Here is a 27,312-nt window from a genome sequence, read left to right as displayed (position 1 = left end):
CGTAGGTGAGATATAGATCGAAGGGGATACAATGCAAAGTATGAAAGTTTCAATGTTGAAGGGAAAATATGAGGGCATCGGTCTATTACACACCTCAAACAAAGTGATATATATAGGTATGCCCCGGAGGTTTCACACAAAAATTCACCAACACACAGAGGGAATAAATAGTCAGGATGTAACTTTTCAATATCAGTTCGACTCGCAAAAAAGTCCAGAGTCATGATAATACGTCAGTTATCTCCAAGAAGGTTCGGTGAAGGCAAATATGAATGAAAATGGAAAACGTAGTCTTGTAATATACCTCTTTATTTAAATAACAACTAAATATACAAATAATTTAAGAATAGTTTAAACATTAGATAAAATAGAACATCTATAACACAGAATTACATGGTGATTATCGCCTGTTATTAGGAATACCTACATGATTTTATATTTTTCAACCTACACTTATCCCAGTCGCCGTCAACAGTTTTGCCTTGCAACTTTGCAACAGAAAAAGTAGATAGCTGTTTTTTTACTATATCCAAAGTGTTGTTACTCTTTTTGACTGTGTTTTGCTTAGCAAAACTATTTTGCGACTGATTAACAATTTTTTTACAAAATCTAAGACTACATAAGTGCAAGTTTTGCATTTAAGTACGGGTACTTAAACGTGACGAAATATTATTTAAGTGCATAATAAAAAAAATACTTCTATTAATTTAATATTCTTAGTTATTAAGACTATGCGTTCTTTCTCCATTATAAAAATGTTTACGAGCAGCATCCTTCTCTTGACAAAACCTATCCCTTTAGTGGCTTGCCAACTCTTCACAATTCTAATTATAATAGACGAATGCTATCGACAAAGATAATGAAATAATGACTTAGAAGAATATTTTATCGTACATAACTATGATACTAGTAATAGTAGTTAATCTTCAGGTATTTTTGCAACGCAAACTTTGTCACACTGTCTTTGTAATAGAGATCTATATATAGAAAGGCAGAACCATGCTGCGTCGACTTCAAATTATTTAGGAAAGTGGATGACAGTGATGGCCTGGTACTTTATCATATCAGAGGATACTTCATCAAGGTGATAGGAAAAGAAGAAAATTACGATAATTTTCATTGTTCTATTTAAACCGTTACATCGTTTTTGGAAGAACTTAGCAAAGACCCAAGACACGAGTATAAAATGTGTGTTAGTGACACCTATTAATTAGACGCGAGGAAATGTAAAGATTATCCGCTTAGTATAAACTATAAAGGTATCGTGATTAGGTACATATTAGCCTTCAAAGTAATTATTTGCTATGTTAGGTACCGTTCAGCTTAGAATCTGTTGCACATATTTTTAAATAATTAGTCAATAGTTTAACGTCTGTGTTTGTTTATACATATACTAATCTATTTATCACATTTTCATATACTTAAATATATAAAACTAAAAATAGGCAATTCTAGGAAAACGACGGTAACATAATTGACAAAAGGCATTATGTTCGTTAACGAATCAATCGAGGTTTATCCTGGATGTGCAAAAAGTTAATATTTATAATATTAGACACATAGGTCGTCATTTAGTTTTGTGGAAAGATATCGAAGACCTTTAAGAAAAACACTTATTGCTTTTTACTTAGTTAAACTTTTTATCTAAACGATGTGATTGAATTGAAGGAAGACAATATTAAAGCAGTTATGAATGCTGTAGCTAGCACGTTATAGATAATTATTACAGGTGAAAAGTATTTCATTAAATACCTACATTTCATTAGGTATTAAACTGTTGGCTACATAGCTGCATTATACATCAACATAAGCTAATCTGATCAATTGACGAAATAAAGAAGCTTAGTCGGGGTATGGCGATACAATTTATTTTTAGTGACTGATGAAGTTTATATTCCTTAACAAAAAATAATAAGAATATTAACGAAATAAAAAAAAACCATTTAACCAGAAAGTATCGCAAGGTTTTTATAAAATGATTTGCGAAATATGGGTCAAAAAGTTCAGGCCGTAAATCACTCAATTTATCGATTTTTGGAGATTGAAAAAAAAATGTGTAGGTATCAATTGACTTCGTCTTGTTCATCGTTCTATGACGGACGATACAATTCCAATTAGTATTTTTTAACGCTAGTTGTAGTAGATACTTACAAACGTTTAGTATAAGTAATAGGTACAAGTACCTATAAATTATGTAGTTTAAGGTAAAACACAATGAACTACAAATTCAAGGTTTTAGCCACAATTGCTCTACACAGCACAGCAGCAGCCAGTATTATTAAATAATAGCGAATAACTTTATTGTTCTAGAAATTGCATATTTTTATTAACTTCTATGTTCTGCATATATTTTTATTTAATTAAGAATTCGCTTGGAGTTAGTTATTTATTAGTTAAGCTTTGCTATCCAACTGTTGAACTATTTGATTAGAAACTACTTTCGTGGCGATGGAAGCATTTGGAATAAGGAAGCGGTCCATGTCTTTTATCAAGAGATTGTCCCCATCTGGTATACCATACTTGAAAGTAATTAATTCAGGGTGCCTCTTTTTAGCAGTGATTTTAACAATAGTGGACAAAGGTCTTCTAGACATAACTTTCGCAGCACCTCGCTTGTTCGGAATGTCACGCAAAACAATCAAATGTGTTTCAGTAACTACTAAGTAAGAATCATGCATGTAGCCATTAAGCAGAACTTCCTGACAGGGGAAATTGTCAACGACATTATGCTCCTTCAGGAAGGATTGCAACTCAACTATCTCTTCTAAAGAATCTGAATCAGTGTAGTCTCGTCTTAGACTGTCTGACCTTGAATCGTCGTCTTCGTCATTGATGCTAAACACTGGAGGGACATTTCTATATCTTTGTTCCTTTCTGTCTCCAGCAGACACATGCCACTCCCCACTGTTATATGTGGAATTTGGATTCACAATATATTCAATTAACTTACCTCTCACTTCTTGGCTCTTGGCTTTCATTGCAGATGACAACTTGCTAAATAACTGTTTTGCTGGTATATTATCTCTCACCTTACTTTGGTGTATATCTGCACCATCATTGTTATTATTAGGTGCACAGACTAAACAAGTAGATGGGTTGTGCTCCTCCAAGCAATCAGTCATATGTGGACCAAAGTAGTCATGGATTGCAACAAAACCTCCTTCTAGCATAGAAACATGTTTGGTATTTCTTTTTAAGAAGGATGCTACCACCATGTGAGCATAACTGTCTTCCTCAGTTCTACCAGAGCCAACAAAGCAGAGGTGTTCTCCAGCGGCCAAGGATCCAGCAGCCAGAGCTTGCCTCTGAGCATTCAACAAACCTTGAACTGCTGTGTTGAATGCTGAGGGCTCTTGTAACATCAAATTACAGTCAAGGTGAAATGCTGTTGACAGATGACCAGCATTATATTGCTCAGCAGGGCGACAATCAACCAAAAAGAACTTCACACTATCATTGCCGTTTCCAGAATCTAATGTAGCACTTTCAATCAATTCATGTACAGCTACAGGAAGACATAGGGCTTGAGAATACAGTTTTGAATTAATTTCAACTCCAGTCTCAGAAAACAAGACTTCCAAAACATCTTCACGGAATGATAGCGGAGTCTTAAGTGAATAATAATGGGCAAGTGAACAAAAGTCAGACACATCATTAGCTTCAAGATCAGAAGGCATTTGAATTAAAGTTTGAATAATAGCATCTTTATCTTCATTCTTCATTTGCAATAACTGTTCCCTGGCATTGATGACCATAATCAAGCAAAGGAAAAATATGAAGAAAGGATCAGACCTTTGGAAATATAAATCCCACATAAATAACACCACCTCCAAGCTACATGTACCAGAAAATAGAGATCTTAACCATGACAGACAATATTGCTCTGGAGTTATTCGTTTTGTGTCTAAAAAGGAACACAGTTCTGGATCATGATATTGCAGAATCAATCTCAATATGTGAAATGGCACACCATTTTTAACACAGCCCTGCGGAATGTACAGTTGTAATACTTTTTCAAACAAGTTGTATGTATCAGACCTTGGTAACTTCAAACTCAGTAATGGTAGTAAAATTTCAATCCAACCATTATTTGAAGAGTAGTTAATAGATTTGGACTTGCAGTAGAAAGTTATAATCGATTCAATGTCAGAAATAACTGACAATTTGTCATCGTCATCATTTCCAAGTCGTTTCACGAACTTCTTCACATCGTCACGGAGTTCATTTTGATTACTTAGATCAAATATTTCATCAAATGAAAGCAGCTGATTGCCTGCATCTTGGCATCTCAGACAGAGAAGCCAGACATCAGGCCGTAAGCTTTCTGGGATCTTCTTGCCTTTGGTCAGAACATTTATTTCTTGTGCTGAGCAACCATCGAGGAGGGCAGACTCCAACTCTATCAGCCTGAAAATAAATAGGTCAATGTTTATGTATCACTACTCACGATTGATACTTTCTGTAGTATGACAACTTCACTAAATTACAAATAGGGACACTGAATACAAAAGTCAGTTTAATGCACTGTTTGTTTACGTGGATGAAAACTCGGTGAGTAAAGCAAATGCCCAAAATAACATAATATTTACCATGTACTGTCGTCTTCGTCTCCAGCCATCGCAATAGCTATTCGAACTCAGAATTTTATCGCACTGTTTGCTTCTCACTCTTTGTCAAACAATTTTATTTTACACTTCAAGTATCAGTTCTAACACTATTACATGAAAATGCATTACTGCTTCATGAATCACAAGGAAAATTCAGACTGTGAAAAGATCTGATAATTTCTAGTCAACACTTCTGTCTTTTCCAGCAATAGTTACGGAATAAAAATCAATGGCAATTTGAACTCTAAACTAATGTCGAAGTGATCATTTTTCCAGTAAATTAATCAAACAACAAATCGAGCTCGAAGGAACGGAACACGAAACGTCAATACGTCAAAAAATAGAGTTCTCGTTCTATGGAGAGTTAAGGCATAGTTAAGGTAAGAGAGAGGAATGAAGATGAAGAGGAATATGATGAGAGTATGTTTATCACTTAAAAAACCTCTCAGAAACCTCGAGAAGCTAAATTGTGGCACAGTAAATGTCTGTGGCAGGTTTAATTTGATAAAATAAGTTCATTTTCAAACCACTTACCATTTTTATATTTATTACAGCCATTTTATACTCTATGGTCGCATAGTTTGACATGACATTGAACTGACACCTGACACTGACTTAATGAATATTTATTTTATTTGTGCAACTGCAAGGCACGCAAATTATTGTGGTTGATTGGGAACCGAATGTGCGATGCCAATAAATATTGAATTACACCGGGTGGATAAGAAGATTTAATGGATTTTTAATGAACGTTACTGCTTTCGGTGTTCATGTTAAATGAGCTCGTAATAGCGCTCCAAATTCACTCATAAGTCTACAGAATTTCGAATAGAAAATGCAACAATGTTCTAATTTGTTTCCCAATAAAGAGGCATTTATTATTTTCGCCCTTTATATAATTCTCTTCGTGTTCCAAGGTAAGAAATTATAACAATTTTCATTTTCGTATAATAGGTTTTTACCTACTTGTTAACTTTAGACCTTATTATACAAAAAATGTAACATAAATACTATCAAACGTTAATTACTATCTTACGTACTGTTATTTGTTTCTCTAACTTTGTTAAAACAACAATAATGAAACGAAATCTTCATCAAACAAAATCTAAAACTCTTTATTCTGAAGAAAATGTAATACTAATAAAATCTGTCTGAAAATGAAAATCTGAAGTCATATTTTATGCAGCTGAGGATAAACTCCTTGTGTCCGATGTTTGCTTGAGCATTCCAAGCTGAAGTTGCTCCACTAATTATTTTAAAGTGCAGATATTGTTAATAAAAATAATGTAGGAAAGTAGATAAATTATATTGTTCAATTTCAAATCATGTCTACTGTTACCATATTATAATTTTATAATTATAATGTATGGATATGCAGTGCAATAAACTATAGCAGGAAAATGAACTGCTATGTAGATAACAAAATTCTACAATTCTGAATTGCTGTAACTGTTGATAAGAAGCAATTGATTTGTTCCATAACATTGTTCATTACAGTTTGGATATAAACTTGAAAACCAATTAATCCCCAACATTGATTTTGATAGTGAAACAAACTTTTGAATGAGTTAAATATGTTTTTGAAGCCTTCTCTCTCTCTCATCATCATCAGCATTATTAGATACTAGGCAGAGGCCAGGCTTGCACAATGCGGGTTGGTGCTATCAGACTTTATGGTGCAGGTTTCCTCAAGATGCTTTTCTTCACCTTAAATCAGCTACTAGTGGCCAAGATATACTTAAAAAGTACACATAAACTCAGAAAAGTTGTATTGGTACTTGCTTGACCTGGAACGGAATCCACAAATATTTTATAATTCAAGTTATCTACATAATATTACTTATAATAGATAAATGTGATTTGAATTTCTATCAGATGATTCATTCAATCGTAGCAAGCAATTAGGATAATAAAGATGATTTATTTATCTCCACATATTACATACTAAATTACAAATGATCAGTTGACAACAATTTGGGAGATACAGTTCCTTACTTGTAAGAGATCTGGAATCTAAACTAAGCTGAATCCGATATCTTAGAACTTCAGGTCCCCCATTACATGAGTAATAATAGGTTCACAATATTGTCAATGTGGTTTAGAAATACTATTTTGTGTGGACACAAGAACACATGTGCAAACTCAAGTTAGTGCGTACACATAAGTGTGTTTGGGTGTATATGTGTGTGATTGTGTGTGTGTGTGTTTGGTTGTATATGTGTGAATCTGTGGTGTGGGTGTTTGAACAGGTGTAAACAGCCTATGAAACTCAGTTTTATGTTAACACCTCACGGACTTTTTCAGTTTGTAAATAGTTTAGACTAAGTAACCATCTAGTTATTTTATTTCTACATTCGGTTTTTAGGCAATTTGATATGCTAAGAAATTTGTTGATTTTTTTATAAATGAATGATACTTATATGAATAAATACCTAATACTTTTACTCTCAAGGGTATCTTGTATTTACTCAGCTCTTAAAACAATAGGCAGTCTTACCTATTATGTACACTTGCATCAAAGGCACAACAATCAAGCGTGATAGTAAATGTTTTGAGTTTAATACTTCAACAATGGACTATGCCACATGTTCAATTTTCCAGTTAAGATTTGCTTACTGATGGAACCATACATGTGCCCACACTAGCATTTTCATTCTGCTACCCAACAAAATCTCCTAAATATGTTAGATTCCTAAATGTAAAAAAAAACTGTGTGTAACATAAAATTTTAAATGAATAAACCTGTATGAAAACAAGGGAATTCACATTTCTCGTATTTTTGAAAAGCAAATATATGTATAAACTTCAAATTGAATCATAAATCAATTTCAAAACGAGATAAGCCTGCATGTCATAAAACTAAAGGTGATTCATACTGTTGCCACCTTAACGTTATCGTAAGTTAATTCTAATTACTTGGTTGATAATATTTTGTATGAACACCTTTTTCCCTTTGCTTCCAGGTGTGTTTGTAACAGCATCAAAGACAGAAAATGGTGGATATGACTACAACACAACACTTGTGGTTTTCCTATCGGAACTCCTCAAATTATGTGCATCAGCATTTCTTTACACCTATAGAAGAGAGTAAGTACCTATGGCTATATACATATTGGAATAAAAGTTACTACCAATTAACCTTACCTAATTTTCAATGGTATTTACCCAATTACTTACGCGCCACTCGTTACGATTCTACGCAATTAAATTTATACCTACCTCGAGAAATAAAAATTTTTGCTAAATAAATTCCATATTATATAAAATACGTTAAAAAAACCTGTTCGTCTATTTTTACACCTATAGCGACTTAATGTGTAATAGGTCCTCTCAAAATATTAATAGATCATGTTTTTAGGCATTCACTTTCCTGTTTAGCTAGAATGCAAATCAGCAAAAAATCTATTCTGCAAAGGTTAGCTATGTCGAGATCAATGTCAATAGATAGCTTTTAGACGTAAAAATCTAGTCGGCAGTTACATATTTAAGAAAATGTATATAGTGTGTCTAGCAAAGTTTCATCAAAATCCGTTCAGCCGTTTTTCGAGTCAAGAAGTTCCAAACAAGCATACACACACTCACGTATTTTCTCTTTTGTAATATTAGTTTGATTTTTAACTGAAACCTACAGGAAAATGCCTGTCTGATTTTCAGCTATTATCGACAAAAGCATAAACCCTTTGTTGTTTATATGTCAGTGTCCAGTGTATGAAAACTATATGCAACTGTGGATTATTACTCCAAAGACACCTATCCAGTTGGCAAATCTCAGCTATATATTTATTTTTACAGCCTGTTTTTGCTACAGAATTATTATAATATCACCTTGACATTTTGACTCTCCCATTATAGTTTTAGTATAACGAATTGTAATTTATTATTGCAGAAACTTACCTATTTAGTTTTTTTTTGCCGTTTTTTCACAAATGGTTTCAAACGGTACCGATGCTCATCAGAAGTGATAGACAAGATTCCTCTAAATCGTTATTTTATATTCAAATCTCACCTATCTGTGCACCTTCTTATTTCTAATGTTTTTTTCTATGTATTTCAGCAATAAACCGCATATATTCCGAGCCATCGCCATAAACTACAAACTACTACTCCTGTACTTCATACCATCATTGTTGTATTGTTTCTACAACAATTATTAATTTGTCAGACCCCACGTATGTTCCGGGTAACTGTATTATAGGTATGTTTAGTATTTAAAGGACTAGAATTGTGCTAACCTTGGTAACAAATATATTATCATACATGCATAGCAATACAACAACTATAAATGCGGAAATGAGTTTGTTGTTTACACTTTCACGGTAAAATCGCTAGACATAATCCTTATTACCTTTCTCTTTACTTTATCTCTTTCAAGCATGCTCTTCATAAATAACTAAATGCGAAAACATGAACCTAATTGGTTAATAGTTGCATAGGTAATTTGTTTTTGTTAGCTGCTAATACCTACTCTGTTTTCCGATTATAATAAAATAAATAAATAATGAGATGAAATTAGCCTTGGAGATTGACTAGGCTTTTCATAAGGCTTTGGGCCGTAGTTCACTCGGACGCGAGCAAAAATATTTTAAAGTATCCTCCTTGGCAAAAATAACTTTTTTACGCGTAATTTGACATTGTGAACGAAACAGCAAGTTACTAAGGACTTGTTAATAATGATGAATGTTTTCTTTTTCAGTTCCTATTCAAGAGAAAGCTAGCTTTCATGCAATGGATCTCACTAGGCATATTAACCGTGGGATGTATGATCAAGAACTTCGATGCAGCTTCAATACAATCCAAAGGCGACTCGGATCTCTGGTCACAGCTATTCAACATTTATTTCGTATCTATTAATTTCCAGAATTTCTGCTCCTGTCTGGCCGGTACATATAACGAATATTTGTTAAAAACTAAAGGCTCGAATGTCGACATGTTCCTACAAAATGTATTTATGTATTTGGATTCGGTTATTTGCAATTTCTTCATTCTAATGTTCAAAGGCGAATTAGGCACGATATTCGATGATTTTGGTTCACTTGCTGATACTTTTGTAGTACTTATCACAGTAAATAGCGCTGTGGTAGGTATAGTTACTAGTTTCTTCTTAAAGAACTTAAACTCTATTTTAAAAACATACGCGAGCGCTTTGGAATTGGTTATAACGGCTGTAGTTTGCTATATACTATTTAATATTGTGATAACTGCTTTCACAGTGATATCAATATGTCTAGTCAGTATTGCTGTCGCTATGTATTTTAAAAATCCAGTTAGTAATGTCAACATGAATTTAGCTGATGGCAAAGATAAGGAACCCCTTATAGAAGTTACAACAAATAACTGAATCGATAGATTGTAGGTAGTCTAATGACATTCTGTATTATAATTTCTTATGAATTTTCATGATTATAATAACTAATAAAAATATACGTGTATGCGTATGCTGTAGTTTAAGGAACAAAAATCTGGTGACGATAAGCTGAAATTGCCAAATATAGATGCGACTCGGAACAACACAGAAACCCTTTTGGGTATCAGCAATATATTGTAGGGCATTGGGCGTCATGTGCTTTTCTGTGCTCGGAAGTTAGTGATGAACCGCCATTAATTTTGGTGAGAACTGTACATCATTCCCCATTCTGTGCTCGATGTTACTATGTAACTTTTTTGAGTGTATCATTGTTGATTATATTCATTATAACAGCAAATTAACATCACACAGTTTAGATGCCATATTTTAATGTGGATCATTATTTGGTCATTAAAAGTATTAAGTTAGTATTAGTACCTGGCTACTAAGATTTATGGCTGTAAGCCAGATTCTATGCATAAAAACCAAACATTACCAAATATCTTTCAAAATACTTATTGTTGTTCATGTATTCCATTATCCACCTTATGGATAGACAATTATAAGGTTGAACAAATGTTATCCTTATTTTCATTCTGGAATGCAACTATGATACTTAGCCGTGCTCATAAAGACGCTTTCCTTCATATCACTAAGTCTCGATGCAAAGTATACTCTTATTATACTGTACAGCAATTTTTTTCGCATTTTATATACCATAAATATAGGTTGGCCTCAAAGCAGTTTATAAGTATTTCAATTTATTTGAGTGTATAATTTATTTTACATGTTGTTAATGATAAAGGTGCAAAATGTTTTATTTTGTTAATAAAGATAAATAGAAGTTTAAGAAAAGCTTAAAGCCAAGGGATTTAAAGATTTTTGTTAACCATTAGATAGCCATAACATTGAATCTCGTAATACAAAACGTTCTACTAGACATAATAGGTGCAAATATGTATGTAATGTATGTATCAGATACTTTTGTTATTAGAATTCTCAGAGAAATTCTATGCTAAATGTAAATTCAAAAAACCATGAATGTTCTTGCGATAAGACACATCCGTTAATTTTAAATTACGGCTTACCATAAAGCCAGTTGCGCATAGAAGCCAGAATAATCATGGCCATATCCAAAACAGATTGATTTAAAAACATTTAAGTTGATGGCTTTACAATACTCATTGAAGTGACAATTATTGAAATTGAATGTGATTACATAGGTAATGATTATAGATTTATGATTTGCTAGACAGTGGCAAAGATGAACCTTAAAATGCACGTTGTCTATGTGTATAATCAATAAAATACTCTTTGACATCTTTGGCTCTATTCTGAATTATACTAAGTAATACTGTTACATACAGTTCTTCAATTTAGCGAGCAAGTTTTCCACACCTACTTAGTACTATTATTGTCCCTAGATACTTTTATTGACATTGATGTAAGGGCATTGTTACTCTTTGGAACTGCTTATTAGTTTATTTATCTGCATTTAAACCATTAAGATTACTATTTTATTATATTTGAAATATGAAGCATCTAATAACTTACGATTATTTTATACATCAATCAGAATCCCCTTGTCACAGAATGTCAGCTATTACCTCGACTAAGTTCTAGCTAAATTAAGGGTTACGGCTGCCAACATTTTGTAATAAGTACAGTTACCGGCACGGATATTGGGCTCTCGGCGGAAGAGTGAGGATCGCTTTGCGCACCCGTACGTATAAGGCAATAAGGCAGTAAATCGCTTCTGCGCAGGTGAAGGTCAGGGCTCAATATCCGTGCCGATAACTGTACTACTATATGGAAATCAAAAGTGTTTTATGTACCTACCTTTTTCTAAAAAAACCCAAAGAGCTGCTAAGTTTAAATCTCAACTTCTATGTCAATGGTGATTAATGTACTCGAAAGGTTTCTATAATTAAGTTTTTCATTGTATTCTAAGGCTCTACACCACTCATTAAGTACCTAAATAAATCAAATCTATTGTGCCACTTCTTTTTATCAAGATTAGCAGCATCACAGTAATCTACAATAACTTAAGGTTAAGTATGTAATGTACATAGTAATTTTAAACTGTCAAACTGCAATAAAAGCTTGAAGTTACAAATGAAATAAAATACAAATTTTATATAGACCTTTTATTTACACACTAATGTTTACATAATTACCTTTGCAAAGCACATTAAATTTATACCTAACTAATAGTTACAATCACAACAAGTCAATAATAATTTAAAACAAGTAGTACATTATCACATCTGGCTGCACTTAGAAATATGTAATAATATTTATATAAATGATTTGTCAAACTGTTGTCTATCACAACTACACTCTTGACTTGATCTTATATACACACACAGTAAGTAACCATTGTATTCATCATAATATGTATTTGAAACTTCTTGATCAAAGTAACTGGGTCCCACACTATTGTTATTTCCCATTAAGGCCATAGTTCTGAGTTACTAACACGCAAACAGTATTAACTAACAAACATAACAAAATAATCATAATACTAAAACTCTGAAGGTTGCCATTCAAAACCAAGATTTGTATCTACATCATTATTTCAACTGGAAGCATTTAGTGCCAAATATTTAGCTGGTTAACATTAAACTTAGTATGTAAAAAGTACTTTGAAGATTTAAGAATGCAATTTTGCTGGCAGGTGAATAGTTATTATGCAATGGTAAATTGAATACTGAAATGATGTGGCTTGTGAATTATATGATACCTCAGATCACAAGTTTAAAATTATATGGGCTTGTACAGTAGTGTGGTAACATACTTCTTCCTGTATCTGTGTGTCGCTGATAATACCATAACACCGTCTTTGATAGACAATGCATACAGGTGATTCAACATCACATGATTTGGTTCTGGTAACAAAGTTGGTTCACACTGGAAAAGATTAATTAGAATATCAGCATATGAATTTATATACAGCATAATAAAATATTCTTCATAAGTTACAAGTACTTACTGATAGTGGAGTATCTTTGTTCAATATTACTTGCAAAAGGTGAGGTGGTAAAATAGGTGGGCCTGAAACTTTTTCCCATGGTTTTGACTGTGGTATTTCCTAAAAAGAAAATGTAAAAAAATATTTAGTATAGATTTAGTTCAGAAGAAATTTAGTATTTTCAAGTCAATTTTGCTACAAACCTGAGAATATTCTGTTTGGGCACTGCTGTGAATCCCTTCACTATCCTTCGCAAGTGCTTGGAAAACCTCAAAATCTGACATTTTCACTGTAACCAAGTTATTTTTACTACCCATTCCATTATCCACTACCTTCTGCTGTAACAAAATTAGTGTATGCCTTAATATACTTGAACATTTTTGATTAAGTACTGTTATTATACAGTAGATATGAATCACTTATGTCTATTAGATATAGTATACTAGACAATAGAATTACGAGTTTATGAAAATAAATCATACCACAGTGGGATCATGTCGCCATTCTCCATCAACAAAATACTTGTATTGATGTTCACCTTCAGGTAAATCAATTATCGTAACAAAGTCTCCATGGGACTTAACCATAGGAATTGTTTTCCAATCAGTGAATGTACCACTAATGTACACCTGGAAATAAACAAGAATGTTTATAAGTATTTGCCGTTTAGAAGCAGATATCTACCAAAACATATTAACTTACTTGTTTTCCTCCTCCTTCCCATTTAAATACAGTTGGTAAAACTTTGACATCGTCAATAATCTTACTGCCTTCAGTCAATGTGTTCGACCTCTCGCGTGGACCACTGTATTCAACATCACTTTCAGGAACAGCCTTGGTATAATAGGGTGCACCATCTTCAATGTTATTTTCGTCATCTCGACCACTACGATCATCGTCAACCTTTTTATCAAATGTAAATGCTTCTCCTTCTTTAACTGGCGATGACGGTCCGACATCGGGTGCCTTCGTCACAGCATCTCTGTGCCATTCTTTGGGTTGGTTACTCCCCGCGTTTCCCATTGTTTTATGAAAATACTCCCCCAAAAACCTTTTTTTACATGCAGGAAATCTTTTGCGACTTTGGTCAACAATCTGTCACTGCCATAAATTGACATTTGACATTATTTTACGTCATTTAATATAAATAGAGCAGTGAAGCGATGGAGGTTTCTTATTTATGGATGGTAGTATTGATAACGTATAGCAATTGGTTTTAATCGATTTAATTATTGTGGTTTTGTTGTTGTGTCGAATACTGAAGTGTTCTGATCTCTTTCTCGTAAGCGTAATTTGATTGAGGAGGTTAATAAAAAACGGTATTGAATCTTATTTTCATATAATGTTTGCACATTTACGCGATTACGTTTTGCTTTTCGATGTAAAACACATCACTAATTTTTGACGACATCACATCTTTTCTCTTTGGTTTGATTTTATTCAATAACTGTCAAGTCGAAATAGTCAATACAATACACTTCATTTCATTGTGATAAGGGCGACTGTAAAGCGTATGGCTCTGCGTGATAATATTTATTAAAGTACATATAAGCATAAAGTATAGAATAAAATAATGAACGATGAAAAGCAACCGCTTCTCACGGGACCCAGCAATTCAATTGATAGTATCGAACAGCCAGTAGAATTAGTGACAGCTCCAGTTGCAACTTCAGCTACTAGTGGCAAACCAAAAAGCGACTATCACCCAGCCGCGGAAAGGCGGCTGGAGCATCCGACTTCCAACTTCGATACCTTAATCCACCTTCTAAAAGGAAACATAGGCACTGGCATACTGGCTATGCCAGATGCTTTTAAAAATGCTGGCCTCATAATTGGTAAGTGTTTACAATCTAAAAGTGTTGTATACAAATATCCATTGTTTCCGGCTAATGAATAAAAGCCGGTTATTTGATATTTCATCAGTTAAAAATGATGATTACATTCCAATTTTTTATTTCATTAAATAAAGATTTTATTACTTTAAATTTCATCCCTCTCAAATTAAATATTGTATATTAAAAAAATTCTTGAAAGTAACAGGCTAACAGGTGATTTTCTCCTGACCAGGTGTATTTGGTACATTACTTATGGGTACAATATGTACCCACTGCATGCATATGCTGATAAAGTGTGCACATGAGCTATGCATCAGGAGTCAGAAGCCAGCTCTGGGTTTCTCAGAAGTAGTTGAAGATTCATTTGCACTAGGACCAATATCAGTGAGGCCATATGCTAAAACAATGAAGTAAGTGAATTTACTGTTTATTATATTACCTATTTCACTAATCTCTATGTGATAAAAAAATCAAGTAATTATAAATACAAATAATAACAATGGATTATCATTAGAAATGATAACTCCCACGTAACAAAGTCTTGATTTTTTGCCATACCTTTTGAAATATTTTCTATTAATAATACTCATCCTTATTAAATAAAAACAAGGCAGGTAGAACATAAAGTACCTGTTTATCAACATTATTTATTTCCAGTTATGTAAATGTCACAGTAGGAATTTTGAATCCAGTTCAAAATTTTATGTAAAGTGCTTTTATTCCTTGTTTTTATAATAATAAAACAGAGTTGTTTTTTTTGTATTTTTAATTAAATATTCAAGTCAATGTGCCTCACCCATTCAAGATATACAAAATCTATTTATTACATGTATGCTATAACTTATATTTCCTATATTCCACTACAAATTACAGTTTAATCTTATCAGCTAGCCGCACCATTTGCCAATTGCAATGTCAATCAATATGTGCCTATTGTATGATATGGCCTCACTCATCACAGTGACAATATGGTATAAAATTACATTAATTTTGTGTCAACAAAATATTTCATTTTATGGTCTGTACAGGAAATAGTTTTACAAATACATTGGATGAGGAAGCCCACACAATTACAAAGGAAAAAACTTTATCAATAATTTCTCCTGTTTCATTTTCAAAAATTGCAACAGATAATATTTATTAGCAACTACTATTGGTTCATAGACATTGCACTCTCTATAATGAGCATACATCGAAAATTTCCTCTTCCTAGTAATTAGGTTTACTTGTTATCATTTAGGAATATTACTCACAAACAAATAAATGTCTGTCTTCATTATATTGATGTGAACAGATTTACTGGCAAACAATAATGATGTTGATAACAGGCATGTTTTATGTAGTGTTCTTATCTATTTCACCTCAGTTAATTTATATTTTAATGAGTTCCAGTGGACATTACACAACCTGTCAAGATCACAACTCACAAGGGATTGTGTAATGGTTATCTCTCAGTCTGAGGGTTATCTTAACATTTGATATCTTTTTGTATGCTTAACTTACACATTTCGTGTGGCTTTTGTTATGAATGGCACCTACTCTGGGTGGCTGAATAAGTCCATTAATCATGAGAGAACTAGAGATCTATGAAAAAGTATTATTTTTTTTAGAATAGAATATAAATAATTAATATAAACAAAATATGTTTAGAATTATCTGATACCTATATTCTGGCTTATGACCTATGCACTTGAGGTAATGTAGGTAGAGCATGTATGGCATGAGTTAATTAGTTTAATATTGAGAGTAAGTTTATATTATGTATAATAAATAACACTGATGGCAATATATATTGTTTCAGGAATATTGTCAGTGTATTTTTGGTAATAACACAATTGGGATTTTGCTGTGTATACTTTTTATTTGTTGCAACTAACCTTCAAGATACAATGCATTTCTTTCATATAAATTTAAGTGTACATGCATACTTGGCTTTATTATTCCCGCCAATACTTGCCCTGGCTATGGTGAAGAACTTAAAGTACCTGACACCAGTGTCTCTGGTTGCCTCTATAATGACTGCTTGGGGCCTTGTGATAACATTTTACTATATACTTCAAGATTTGCCAGCTACAAATACTGTGGATGCATTTTCTAGCTGGCATCAATTACCTTTATATTTTGGCACGGCTATTTATGCATTTGAAGGAATAGGAGTGGTGAGTTTATTTTATTATTAAATGTATGTACCTATAATTGTGTTTGTACCTCGTAAAGGAATCCGACTGACTCCACGTCATAATAAGACATCGGATTATATGCACTATCAAAATGTCAATGCTAATATGCCTTACCGCTAAGACGAAAATAATACGATGTCCGCTTGTAACATTGCGTATTGAGGTACCTAGTCTGCAGTGGTTATGTGTGGGTACATAGGCGTATGTCAATTTGGTAATGAATACCAGGTAGGTCGTCATGTCCAACAATGCGGAGATGTTCTCTACCTTGGAGCAAAATCAGTGTGTCCTCGTCCCAGGCAATTGGCGGCGATGAACTCTTGCGCTCGGCTCTGGTTCAAGCCACCCCGTCAGTCAAACTATGCCTTGCAGTAGTCTTTCGTTTATACCCACTTTAAGGTAGATGCACACACAAACGCTGAAAGCCTTATATATAAAATAACGAAGGTCTGACAGTCGCGGGCTCTCGATCTACAACGCACAAAAAAAAGAGTCATTTGAACTACATAGCCATCTGTTATCTTGATAACGATATGTAAACCGTCTGTTATTTCTTCATTCAGTTCGTGCAAATATCCTCGACATTTACATTAGAATGCAATTATTAAGTCGGCGGAAGATATAGCTTCGTGCAAAATCTAATAAAAACCGATCAATAGGGACTCAAGCCTGTAAATAAAACTTGATTTATGAATAATCTTTACAAGCTGCAATATCGAAGAATGATATAATAATACCGTTGAGCCCAAGTTCACCGACAATGACAAAACCACATTTGAACGAGTTCCCTTCGTTTCAATGCATTGCAACAACGGCACATCGGCGAAAGTAACGGTCATATAAAGTAGATCTAGATATTCACATTAATATTAGTTAACTAGGACTGGGTAATGTTGCGAGTGCGATATTAAAATATGCCCGCTTGACCCTTTAACTTATATCGGACTTATGGCGATCAAGTTCCTCTATGAATTTATTTCGAGTCTATGTGAGAGAAGAGATTGTGGGGTTTCTTCTCAACTTTAATTATTTTGGAAACATGGCAGTTAAGCCTAGGAATGTGTGTCACCATCTGTTTACTTCTCCCACTAACATGTTTTCCTCCTAATCTGGGCCACATCGTTTGTTGCTCAACTGAATTTATTCAGCGTCTGTCTGTCTTTGTTTGCCTGTCAAATAAGTACGTATCCTTTTAGAGCTTCAATTATTCAAAAATGCATAGGTGCCTAAATATGTTAGCAAATTATATTATTAACGAACGTATTTCCTAGCTGATCTGCTATACAGCTTAACACTACATCAAACAAATAATACTGTTGATAAACGATATGTAGCAACCGTCCTTTAACGCACCATCAATTATTCTCGCTCTAGACCACTAACTTTAATGTGTCATCGTTACTCATAATACATTTGCCACTTCTCTAACATACAATAGGAAGATATTACGTCACTTATCCGTAATATGATGTAGTTGTACAGCTTGAACTAGTATTCCCGGATAGCTGGGACATCTTGACGTCACCCATGACGCAATAAGACCTCGTTAAACGGAGAAAACATTTCCACAGTTTATATGGATCCCGTGCACTTTTACCTCCCATGGCTACGAGCCAGAAACGATTATACAGGGTCGATAGGAATATAGTTGCTATTGGTACTTAATACATAATAGTCGTTTCACGATATGACCTTTCTTTGTTATTGTTATATTAATATGGATATCGATTACGCCCTCTCTATTTTTCACAATGTCTCCGACCTAGTCTTATCTCTTATTCCTAATTAAATATTGATTTAAGAATAATGGAAATTTAGTTTGTGTTGATGAACTTAACTACCTGTGCCTACATAAAACCACTGCAGCTGGCGCCTAATAGACTGTTTGCTGGACGAATGAATAATACGTTATAGCAATTTGTTTTATTTAATCAAATGTTTATTTCTATGATGACGCGTCTGTAATGGTGCTTACGCAATGTAGGTACCTCGTTTGTATATTCAATCAGTAATACATATTGCACAGCCACATGGGACACAAAAAAAAACATTATGTTTTCGAATATTTAGACAGCCACAATTTTATCTGAGACAGCCAGCAAAATCAATTGCTTTCACTTAATAAGTATGTGCTTGTCTTGGTATGTTTTTATGTACTAGCCGTTCCCAGCTGTTCCATCTGAGTTCTGAGGGAATGTCTTCCCTCGCCCGGATAAAAAGTGGCCTATGTCCTTTCTCAGGCTCTAAACCATAGAGTACCTTCCATCTAGGAGATTCAGTAGTTTTAGCGTGAATGCCGGATAGAGTTACTTTCACATTAACAATATTAGTAAAAAGTACCTACCATTATTTTGGAAGCCAAAATTAATAGCTAGATATCAATTGCAGATTTTACCATTGGAAAATAACATGAAAACCCCAGAAGACTTTGGTGGCTGGAATGGTGTGCTCAATACTGGCATGGTGATAGTAGCCGCATTGTATACAGCTATCGGATTTTTTGGCTATTTGAAATACGGCGACCATGTACTCGGCAGTATAACGCTCAACTTGCCCAACACTTTGTAAGTATTCAGTTCATTAATTAACTTTATTTTTATATATTCTTTGAGTAATTATGAAGATAACCGTTGAAAGTGGATGACCTTTTGGATATCACGAGAGATTCCGTGTTTTACATTCTCACTATCTATGGCTATCAGTATCCGCTATTTAACCTCTTTAGGGTACCATACAACTAGTAAAATGGGACCTTATTATTTAGACTTCGCTGTCCGTCACTAGGCTGTATGTCCTGTGAAATTAATTTAGGGGTTCTCCTTTACAAATGATACGAAAGCCTCCGTGCGCGAATCCCATCCGTGATTTATTTTTGTATCTAAATATGTGAAATGTGTAAACTTTTCTTATCTCTGTTTGCAGGTTAGCGCAAAGTGTTCGGGCAGTTATGGCAGCTTCGATTTTCTTATCGTATGGGCTACAGTTTTACGTACCGATGAATATTGTTTGGCCATATGTCAAATCAAAACTGACGTCAGAGCAGGCACTAAAACACGGTGAAGCAGTCACTCGGTTCGTGCTCATTTCTATAACGTGTAAGTTGAATTTGAATATAGATCATCGACTCGGACCGTCTTGGTTAAAAGTCACAGTTTATCTCAGCATAGAAAAGATTAATAGGTATTGTTGTGCACTCACAGGCATGTCTGCCTGGTTCGAAGGTTATCTATGTTGGACCAAAACAATTGTTAGTCTCACTTCGAGGCTACACTATCTATATTATACTTCGTTAATAGTACTACTTTACACCTATCATTGTTATCAGTCAAATATTGATTTTTACCTCAACATTATGTTGTGGGAAATATCATCAAATAAATATTGTCATATGAGTACATTCAGTTATTGAACTTCGTTATAAACATATTTGTATTTAGGTGACTAATGATACGTTATCGGTTACAGTTTTGGCGGCTGCTCTGATTCCCAATTTGAGTGGAATAATTTCTCTTGTGGGCGCATTCAGCAGTTCGGCTCTCGCGCTAATCTTCCCGCCCGTCATAGAAATAATGACGTTCTGGCCTGACCAACTCGGACGGTACCAGTGGATGCTATATAAAGATATATTCATCATCTTCTTCGGTTTTACAGGATTCGTATTCGGCACTTTCATCAATGTAAAAAATATATTTTTCTAAAAGAAATTAAAATTCAGTACCTACTTGACAAAAAATAATATAAACCAAAGAGTTTTGTAATATTGTATGTTGTTTTATATGATAATCATGACAATAATTGTGTGTAGTAAATGTTTAAAATATTTTGCTGTATGAAAATATAAACTTAGCTTTAGGTGTTGATTTATTGACAAGCTCAGCTTATTTTTAAACGTTTATTTTATATTGGACCTTTTTAGTATTGATCATTGTAGTATCCTTTTTAGTATCAGAAATATTGAAATGGGTATTATTTTAAACTTTTGATAGAGATGACATGGGCTTGTACTCATGCATAGATATATTGTTACCTATTATGTGTACATTAGCTCTAATTTTTGTATACGTATGATACGTATATAATACCTAATATACCTACTGATATCAGCATACCAAAATATTATAATATTAGTAATTTACATTCCACTGTTACTTTCGGACAGTATAAATAAACCTTTGTTTTATGTTTTGGTATGTGTATAATGTGATCTTAGTACCTTCCTATTTTTTTTATTTAATTATTAAATTATTTTTGTTAGATTATTCAAATCCTTGTTTAGTTGAATTAGTAATAAAATCTATTTAGAGCACCTAAGCAAAGAAATAAGATAAAGAATATAAAAATATGTACAGTATCGAATATTTTTGATCTTAAATGTTTAAAACTATAGTTAATATATTGAACGCATTTATAAATGGTGCTTGTGTATTCAATGTATTTGGTGTTATCAATGTATGCTCATAGGTTAAATGAATTTGTTGCTTAAAAATCCAGTTGGTGTATGTCATTTTGAAAAAAAAAAGCATTTTGAGACCAGAAAAATGTTTTATGTGATAAGGACGCGCAGACGGAGCAGATAAATGTTTATGTTATAATAACCAGAAGCAGATTGATAAATTGTTCTTAGTAGCGAGTCGCAAGTGCAATGTACCTAAATACAATGTTGTAAATAACAAATGCTATGTAGTTTAATACGTCGTAACTAGAAAGAAAATAATTAGGCATGCATGTATTCATTCATGTATTCTTGGAAGCATTTGTTGTGTGTTATAATATGCTTTCTCGCTTTACAATTACAATACGTTTTCTGCTTTCTGTTTGCATGAGACATAATACTTAGTTTTATTTCTACAAACATGTTGACTACATAATAGCATTTAAAATAGTTAATGAAGCACATATTAATATAACATAAATTGATCACCGCAAAATATGATACAAATTAAATAATGATCTGTGTTTATTCTCAGTTTATGATACTAATGATCTGTACAGAATCTATGAAAAAAGCCCACCGAGTTAGCTGTGCAGGTGGTGAGCGGAAATTTTTGACAAACGCTTAGGTCAAATCTAGGAAAAAGAGATTATTAATAAATTAAATATTTTACAATCAAATCAGACGCTGTTGCTTTGCAACCTATTGACAACTTTGCGCCGCAAAAAGCAAACATATCTGTGGACACGCCATTATGTAATTTTCTTTCTTTTGATATACATTTCCTCAAGGAAATTTTAGTTATAAAGCAGCAATATCAAAGCTAACAGTGCTGATCTGAACAGATTACTCAGTGGGTGTATAGTAGGGTGTGTCATTTTTTTCAACTTCCGAATTTTTACATTTAATACCTCTCAAAAGTTGCTATCTTGAGTGTCATTAAAAGTGGCATTTATATTTTTTTTATACATACCTACTTATGGCTCGCTCAACGACCTTGAAGTTTTTTAAAAATAGTGAAATTTGGTTCGGCATTGGCAGGTTATATTTCTTACTTCTATGCACTTAAATAGTTATTTTATGATAACTGCATCGTTAGTAATACGACCGAGTGAAAAAATACTAATTTGACAGTCCGTTGTTTTTAATACCTACTTATACGTGAGAGCTTTTTCAGGACCTATTGGTAAATTGCTAAAAACTTGTGAAAATAGAGAAAACACTAAATTTGAATTAATCGCCGTTTGTTTACTAGACCTATCAATGATAAAATTTAGCTCAGATCAACAATATTGTGTGTGGCAGTGTCAACCGGATCGGTTAGCTACGATTTAGCAAAACGGTTTCTTGGTAAAATGTCACATGCTAGATGGCTCATGGCTGCTAATAGGATATTACGACTGTATGTTTCTACAAAACTGACGACAAATGAACTGATTTTAAGGCAATTACATCTGCAAAACATGCAGTCCAACTTGGTTTCACATTAAAATAAACAGCTCATGTCAAGACGGAGCTAGAAATTTGTGGTTTCTTATTAAAAGCTCAAGATATCTATCTGAAGACATGAAGGCTTTATTGGATCCAGTAATAGAGCGGAACGCATATTTCGATCACCAAGTAAACTTATTGCTATCGATGTTAACCGATAACAGCAAGCATATAAGAGAACTTGGTTGCAGAAGAATTATAAAAGCTCGCCCTTCGCGTCAAGCGACAATGATGAGATCTGTTATTCCAAAAATTTACTTTGAATGCCAAAATTATTACGACATGATTGATTGGCAAGACAAGTCTCTGGTTTTAACAGAACCTCCGCTATTGTGTAATTAGGAGACAGATGATCTAAAAAAATTGTACTTAGATGAAAGAAATATCGAGAAATTCGAGTTTCCATAGTTTCCCTGTCAACTCCTGTTCCGTTGTCGACTCAACACATCTTTCGACAGACTGAGTGTGACAGGAAAGCTATGGAAAGTCAAATTTGTCGATATTTCCTTCATCTAAATTGTTTAAAATATTTTTTTTTGTATTTTTGCTTGCAAGCAAAATTTTAGGCAAATAATGCCAAAATTCAACTCAAAAACAGATTTTAAGTAACGTATTTTTATAATATAAACTTAATTATTTTTACTTGTTATAATTTTATTTCCTTATTCACATATATGTATTTAAAGATACACGTGATTTGGTACAAAGGTATGTCAAAAAAATTACATAAGAACCGACTTAGAACTTTACAGTAAAATATTTTTTTTTTCAGTCATTGATGTCGCTTGAGCGAGCCAAAAGTATATTAAAGTCTGAACTTTTTTGACATTTTCTAGTTACTTTTGTTGCCCTTCAACTTTTGAGAGGTATTACGCAAAGAAATAACACACTTTTTTTTTCTCCATACAATAGTGACACACCCTAGTGTATAGTTTGCCTATTTTAGTGGTGATGTACTTATGTCAAAGAAAATATAGATAATGGTGCAAATTACAAAGTGGTATTCTTTATATCCTACCTGAACCATATTATTGATGTGCGCTATTTAGTAACGTATACCTTCAAGTTGCTAAGTTGAGGTTTTACAAGTTCAGTCAGTAATTAATGATTACCTACTAATTTAAAGTAGTATATATGTGGTTGTGCTGGAAAATTATGTATTATTTCTACTGGTAATTAAAAATAAATAAATTGAACAGCATAAAATGGAGCATGAAACTGGGAGGTAGGTTCAATCTTGTAATTGTGCTGCCTCTACCTAAAACCATAAAGGCAAAAATAAAACTGGTAGCAGGCACCGATCTACTAGCGCTGGTCTGGTAAATTATAATTTAACAGTTGGACCAGCATTATCAGATACATTTAATTTAATCTGCTTGCTTTAGGTATCTAACTGTTATCAGATGCACTTTCAGATCAGTTCCGGCTACTACCAGAAAGAGTAAAATAATGGGCTATCAGCTGTCTTTCTGTATACGGCCTAACCGGGTATTACGTGGTTATAGTTGAAGTGTTGCAAGTAAGAAATATTTAATAAAGGTTAAAATCTCTCAGTTTCCAAAACCTTAATTAAAAAAAAATTAGTTTAAAAAATAACTTTTAAATTGTTGATTCAGTAGCAGTTTTGTTCGTTCCATGAACTTTATTAGGAACGTGTTTATTTTCAATTAATAAGAGTTCTTCTCAAGAAATATACGCACTAGCAACCCTGATTTCAAACGTTTAGAAATTTTACTACAAATGGAATTTCCTGCACTTTTTTAATGGTCTAAGAAAGCTTTATCTTTACTCATAAAATTACACTTTGTATTATATGTTAAGAGCTAATTGCAGGCATACTTTGTGCATGTAGTCATTTATCCAACACTTACGTACACACATTAATTATTACACCTATACTGTTTTATGACAATGATTTAGGATGAAATCCATAATATTTGAATTCATTACGCCTACTTATTTCCAGTCATTGATAAATGAATCAATAAATAATATTGTTTCTGAAATATTTTTACGTGTAATTAAAAGGTTACGAGAATATCAGGCCAATTTCCGAACGACAGAAAGAAAACACGCAACACTACTGTGAAATGTCATTCACCGACAACAATTAAAAAATGTCGGAATCGTGTCAAGACGGTAATTGTCAAGGAAATAATGAATATGGGCCGGACGAATCACCCACCAAACTTATCGTCAATTACATTCCTGAAGTCATGACCCAGGATATGATGTTCTCGCTATTTTCAACAATGGGTAAACTAGAAAGTTGTAAATTGATAGCGAACCGAGGCTATGGATTCGTCGAGTACTCTCGTCCTGAGGATGCAGTCAAAGCACGTAAGGCTTTCAACGGCCTCCTAATGCAAAACAAGACGCTGAAAGTGTCGCATGCCCTACTCAATCCGGAGTTAAAACCGCCTTCGAAACCAGAAGCCGACTGGAACCTCTATGTATGTAACCTGCCTAATGAACTGACCTTGCAGGATTTACATGGACTATTCGCACAATATGGTAAAATAGTTAATTCTCGCATAGCTGCAGGTATAGCATTTGTTTTATACGAGCATCAGTATGAAGCGGAAAGAGCCATTCAGAACATTAATGGCACCACACCGCCTGGCTTTCTACACCCATTAACTGTTAAGTATGCTAATAAGAGTAACCCTAATAAACATAAAAACAATAATAATAACTTTCCTAAAAGTCCCCTTGTGAGACCATATCACTGGATAAATCATATGAATGCTATAGGAGATCACAATTCTCCGAGTACATGGTCTATATACATTTATAATATTGCTCCGGAAGTGGAGGAGTTGACTTTGTGGCAGCTATTTGGTCCATATGGTGCTATTGTGTCGGTTAAGATAATCAAGGATCATTCAACTAATAAGAGTAAAGGATTTGGATTTGTGACTATGAGAAATTATGACCAAGCGGCGATGGCAATACAAGCATTGAATGGATATGTTCTTCATGGCCAACCCCTGTCGGTTAGTTTCAAGACTCAGAAGAGATAATGCTTATGTGAAAGACTTAATAAACTTTACAATATCAATACAGTAATAAATAGACAAAAACAATACCTAATTGATTGGCATTATCAAAAATTGCAAATAAAATAGTCCCGACTTCTGAATTTTGTGTACACCCCTTAACCATATGTGCAGTCAGTTGACTTTGACTCTTGTTGAAAATATTATATTACTTTGAGCTATCGACATTGTTAAGTTTGTTTATGAATAATAATTTATTCGGTTTGCTCGTTAAATGTTTCAAGTTTACTAGAAGTTTAAGATTGTATTGAATATGATTGTTGTTTGGACGTTCAACATCAGTTGTGAGCTGTAATGCTTTCATTACTTTAATCTTATTATTTAAGTATAATAAAACCATTTTAAAGAAAGTGCTTTTACAAGATCTAACTAATTGATAAGCCACATTGAGATGTTTAATCAGCTACTAGTTTTAGTTGTACACTTTTTATAACATGATGTCTATTTAGGTAGTGAAAACGAAATCTAGATTATATCATATTTATACATTTAGTATAAAATTTGCTGAATTAAAGTTCATTTTCACAATTTTAATTTGTGTTTTGATTTTAATTACCTTTTCCTATTTTGTGATTACTGCATTGAGATTTGTTTTAAACTTTATATGCACTTAGTAATGTTTGTTAGATTAATTAAAATGTATAGACATAGATTTAAAATAATTACGGTTCTGTGTGTTTAAATTTAATCATAATTCGTTTTTTTTTTTATCCTTTTAATAAGGTTATCATAATAGGAATTATTTAATTAAGTATAGGTATCAAAATGCTGGTACTATATCTGAGTTGCTACATCTAATTCTATTGGTGGAAAAATTTCTCCTCCTAATGGTATATTTGATTCTTGATTAAGCTGGTTGAAATTAAAATGATGACAAATAGTTCATTTTATAACCCACTTAGATTGCCTCACATGTTGGGCGTTAACTATTGCGTCATTTTCACATTTTTGTCACAAGATGGCGTTGTTGTCTATATGTAGCGTCTCGTGTAATATTATTAGAAAAACTGTTTCTTATATAAGAAGAATGTTCTTTAAATAGTTAGACATGGATGCGTTATGGACTATAATAATAAGGGGTGGTGCAAAATAGGCAAAAACCTTACCAGTTGACTCCAAATCTCTCCTAGGCAATGAAAATTGTTTACCTACCTACAAATTACTAGCTGTTTCCTACTCTTTCACCTCTAAAGGAAACTTCTTCACAAACCTTGATAAAAGTAGTCAATAAGAGTCCGTTGGATCCCAACTAGGAAGGTAAATAGGTATCTTAGTAATCGCGCACTAACACATACATAGCTACTACCACAGGTCAAACTGAAAACCTTCTTTTCTTGAGTCGGTTAATAAAACCGCCTTCAATAAACACGATTTTAGTGATTTTGTTTTGACC

General features: G+C 33.2%; 5 protein-coding genes across 6 annotated transcripts; 3 read left to right on the top strand and 2 right to left on the bottom strand.

Annotated features, from left to right (window-relative positions):
• Positions 1 to 288: 288 nt before the first annotated feature.
• LOC110376130 (TBC1 domain family member 23) lies at positions 289 to 4,948 on the bottom strand. The gene is made up of 2 exons (XM_021334507.3): positions 4,590 to 4,948; positions 289 to 4,407 (listed from the first exon to the last, which is right to left on the bottom strand). The coding sequence occupies exons 1-2, from the start codon at positions 4,616 to 4,618 to the stop codon at positions 2,394 to 2,396; spliced, it is 2,043 nt and encodes a 680-aa protein (XP_021190182.2). The 5' UTR covers positions 4,619 to 4,948; the 3' UTR covers positions 289 to 2,393.
• A 281-nt stretch (positions 4,949 to 5,229) lies between these two features.
• On the top strand, positions 5,230 to 12,088 carry LOC110376127 (UDP-galactose transporter senju). The gene is given in 4 exon segments (XM_064037375.1): positions 5,230 to 5,524; positions 7,571 to 7,694; positions 8,662 to 8,811; positions 9,258 to 12,088. Coding segments are annotated over 4 exon segments (1,044 nt in total). The 5' UTR covers positions 5,230 to 5,442; the 3' UTR covers positions 9,946 to 12,088.
• Positions 12,084 to 14,064, bottom strand: Alc (alicorn). 2 transcript variants are annotated; one of them, XM_021334505.3, is made up of 5 exons: positions 13,625 to 14,064; positions 13,405 to 13,551; positions 13,126 to 13,260; positions 12,944 to 13,042; positions 12,084 to 12,861 (listed from the first exon to the last, which is right to left on the bottom strand). In XM_021334505.3, the coding sequence occupies exons 1-5, from the start codon at positions 13,943 to 13,945 to the stop codon at positions 12,715 to 12,717; spliced, it is 849 nt and encodes a 282-aa protein (XP_021190180.1). In that variant the 5' UTR covers positions 13,946 to 14,064; the 3' UTR covers positions 12,084 to 12,714. The 2 variants fall into 2 exon arrangements, with proteins under 2 accessions (XP_021190180.1, XP_021190181.1); XM_021334506.3 differs by having other exon boundaries at positions 13,126 to 13,257.
• A 289-nt stretch (positions 14,065 to 14,353) lies between these two features.
• Positions 14,354 to 21,653, top strand: LOC110376135 (proton-coupled amino acid transporter-like protein pathetic). Its single transcript, XM_021334515.3, has 6 exons — positions 14,354 to 14,757; positions 14,990 to 15,167; positions 16,559 to 16,916; positions 19,326 to 19,501; positions 19,860 to 20,032; positions 20,403 to 21,653. Exons 1-6 carry the CDS (start codon positions 14,496 to 14,498, stop codon positions 20,633 to 20,635), a joined length of 1,380 nt encoding a protein of 459 aa, XP_021190190.1. The 5' UTR covers positions 14,354 to 14,495; the 3' UTR covers positions 20,636 to 21,653.
• A 3,285-nt stretch (positions 21,654 to 24,938) lies between these two features.
• Positions 24,939 to 26,453, top strand: LOC110376145 (ELAV-like protein 2). The gene has a single exon (XM_049840332.2). The coding sequence runs from the start codon at positions 24,978 to 24,980 to the stop codon at positions 25,881 to 25,883; it is 906 nt and encodes a 301-aa protein (XP_049696289.2). The 5' UTR covers positions 24,939 to 24,977; the 3' UTR covers positions 25,884 to 26,453.
• The last annotated feature ends 859 nt before the right edge of the window (positions 26,454 to 27,312 follow it).

The sequence above is a fragment of the Helicoverpa armigera genome, chromosome 13 (assembly GCF_030705265.1).
Source record: "Helicoverpa armigera isolate CAAS_96S chromosome 13, ASM3070526v1, whole genome shotgun sequence".
Lineage (NCBI taxonomy): Eukaryota > Metazoa > Arthropoda > Insecta > Lepidoptera > Noctuidae > Helicoverpa > Helicoverpa armigera.
Note: the sequence above shows the minus strand (reverse complement) of the source record. Positions and strands in the feature narration are given on the sequence as shown.

What these genes read in the sequence shown, in the direction of transcription:
- LOC110376130 (XM_021334507.3), bottom strand. Translation starts at nt 4,618, where the DNA reads ATGGCTGGAGACGAAGACGACAGTACATG. An exon ending in GACGAAGACGACAGTACATG is followed by an intron (nt 4,408 to 4,589) that starts GTAAATATTATG and finishes ATTTATTTTCAG; the next exon opens with GCTGATAGAGTTGGAGTCTG.
- LOC110376135 (XM_021334515.3), top strand. Translation starts at nt 14,496, where the DNA reads ATGAACGATGAAAAGCAACCGCTTCTCACGGGACCCAGCAATTCAATT. An exon ending in AAATGCTGGCCTCATAATTG is followed by an intron (nt 14,758 to 14,989) that starts GTAAGTGTTTAC and finishes TCTCCTGACCAG; the next exon opens with GTGTATTTGGTACATTACTT. An exon ending in CCATATGCTAAAACAATGAA is followed by an intron (nt 15,168 to 16,558) that starts GTAAGTGAATTT and finishes ATATTGTTTCAG; the next exon opens with GAATATTGTCAGTGTATTTT.
- LOC110376145 (XM_049840332.2), top strand. Translation starts at nt 24,978, where the DNA reads ATGTCGGAATCGTGTCAAGACGGTAATTGTCAAGGAAATAATGAATAT.
- Alc (XM_021334505.3), bottom strand. Translation starts at nt 13,945, where the DNA reads ATGGGAAACGCGGGGAGTAACCAACCCAAAGAATGGCACAGAGATGCT. An exon ending in GGCGACATGATCCCACTGTG is followed by an intron (nt 13,261 to 13,404) that starts GTATGATTTATT and finishes ATTTTGTTACAG; the next exon opens with CAGAAGGTAGTGGATAATGG. An exon ending in CCCAAACAGAATATTCTCAG is followed by an intron (nt 13,043 to 13,125) that starts GTTTGTAGCAAA and finishes TTTTCTTTTTAG; the next exon opens with GAAATACCACAGTCAAAACC.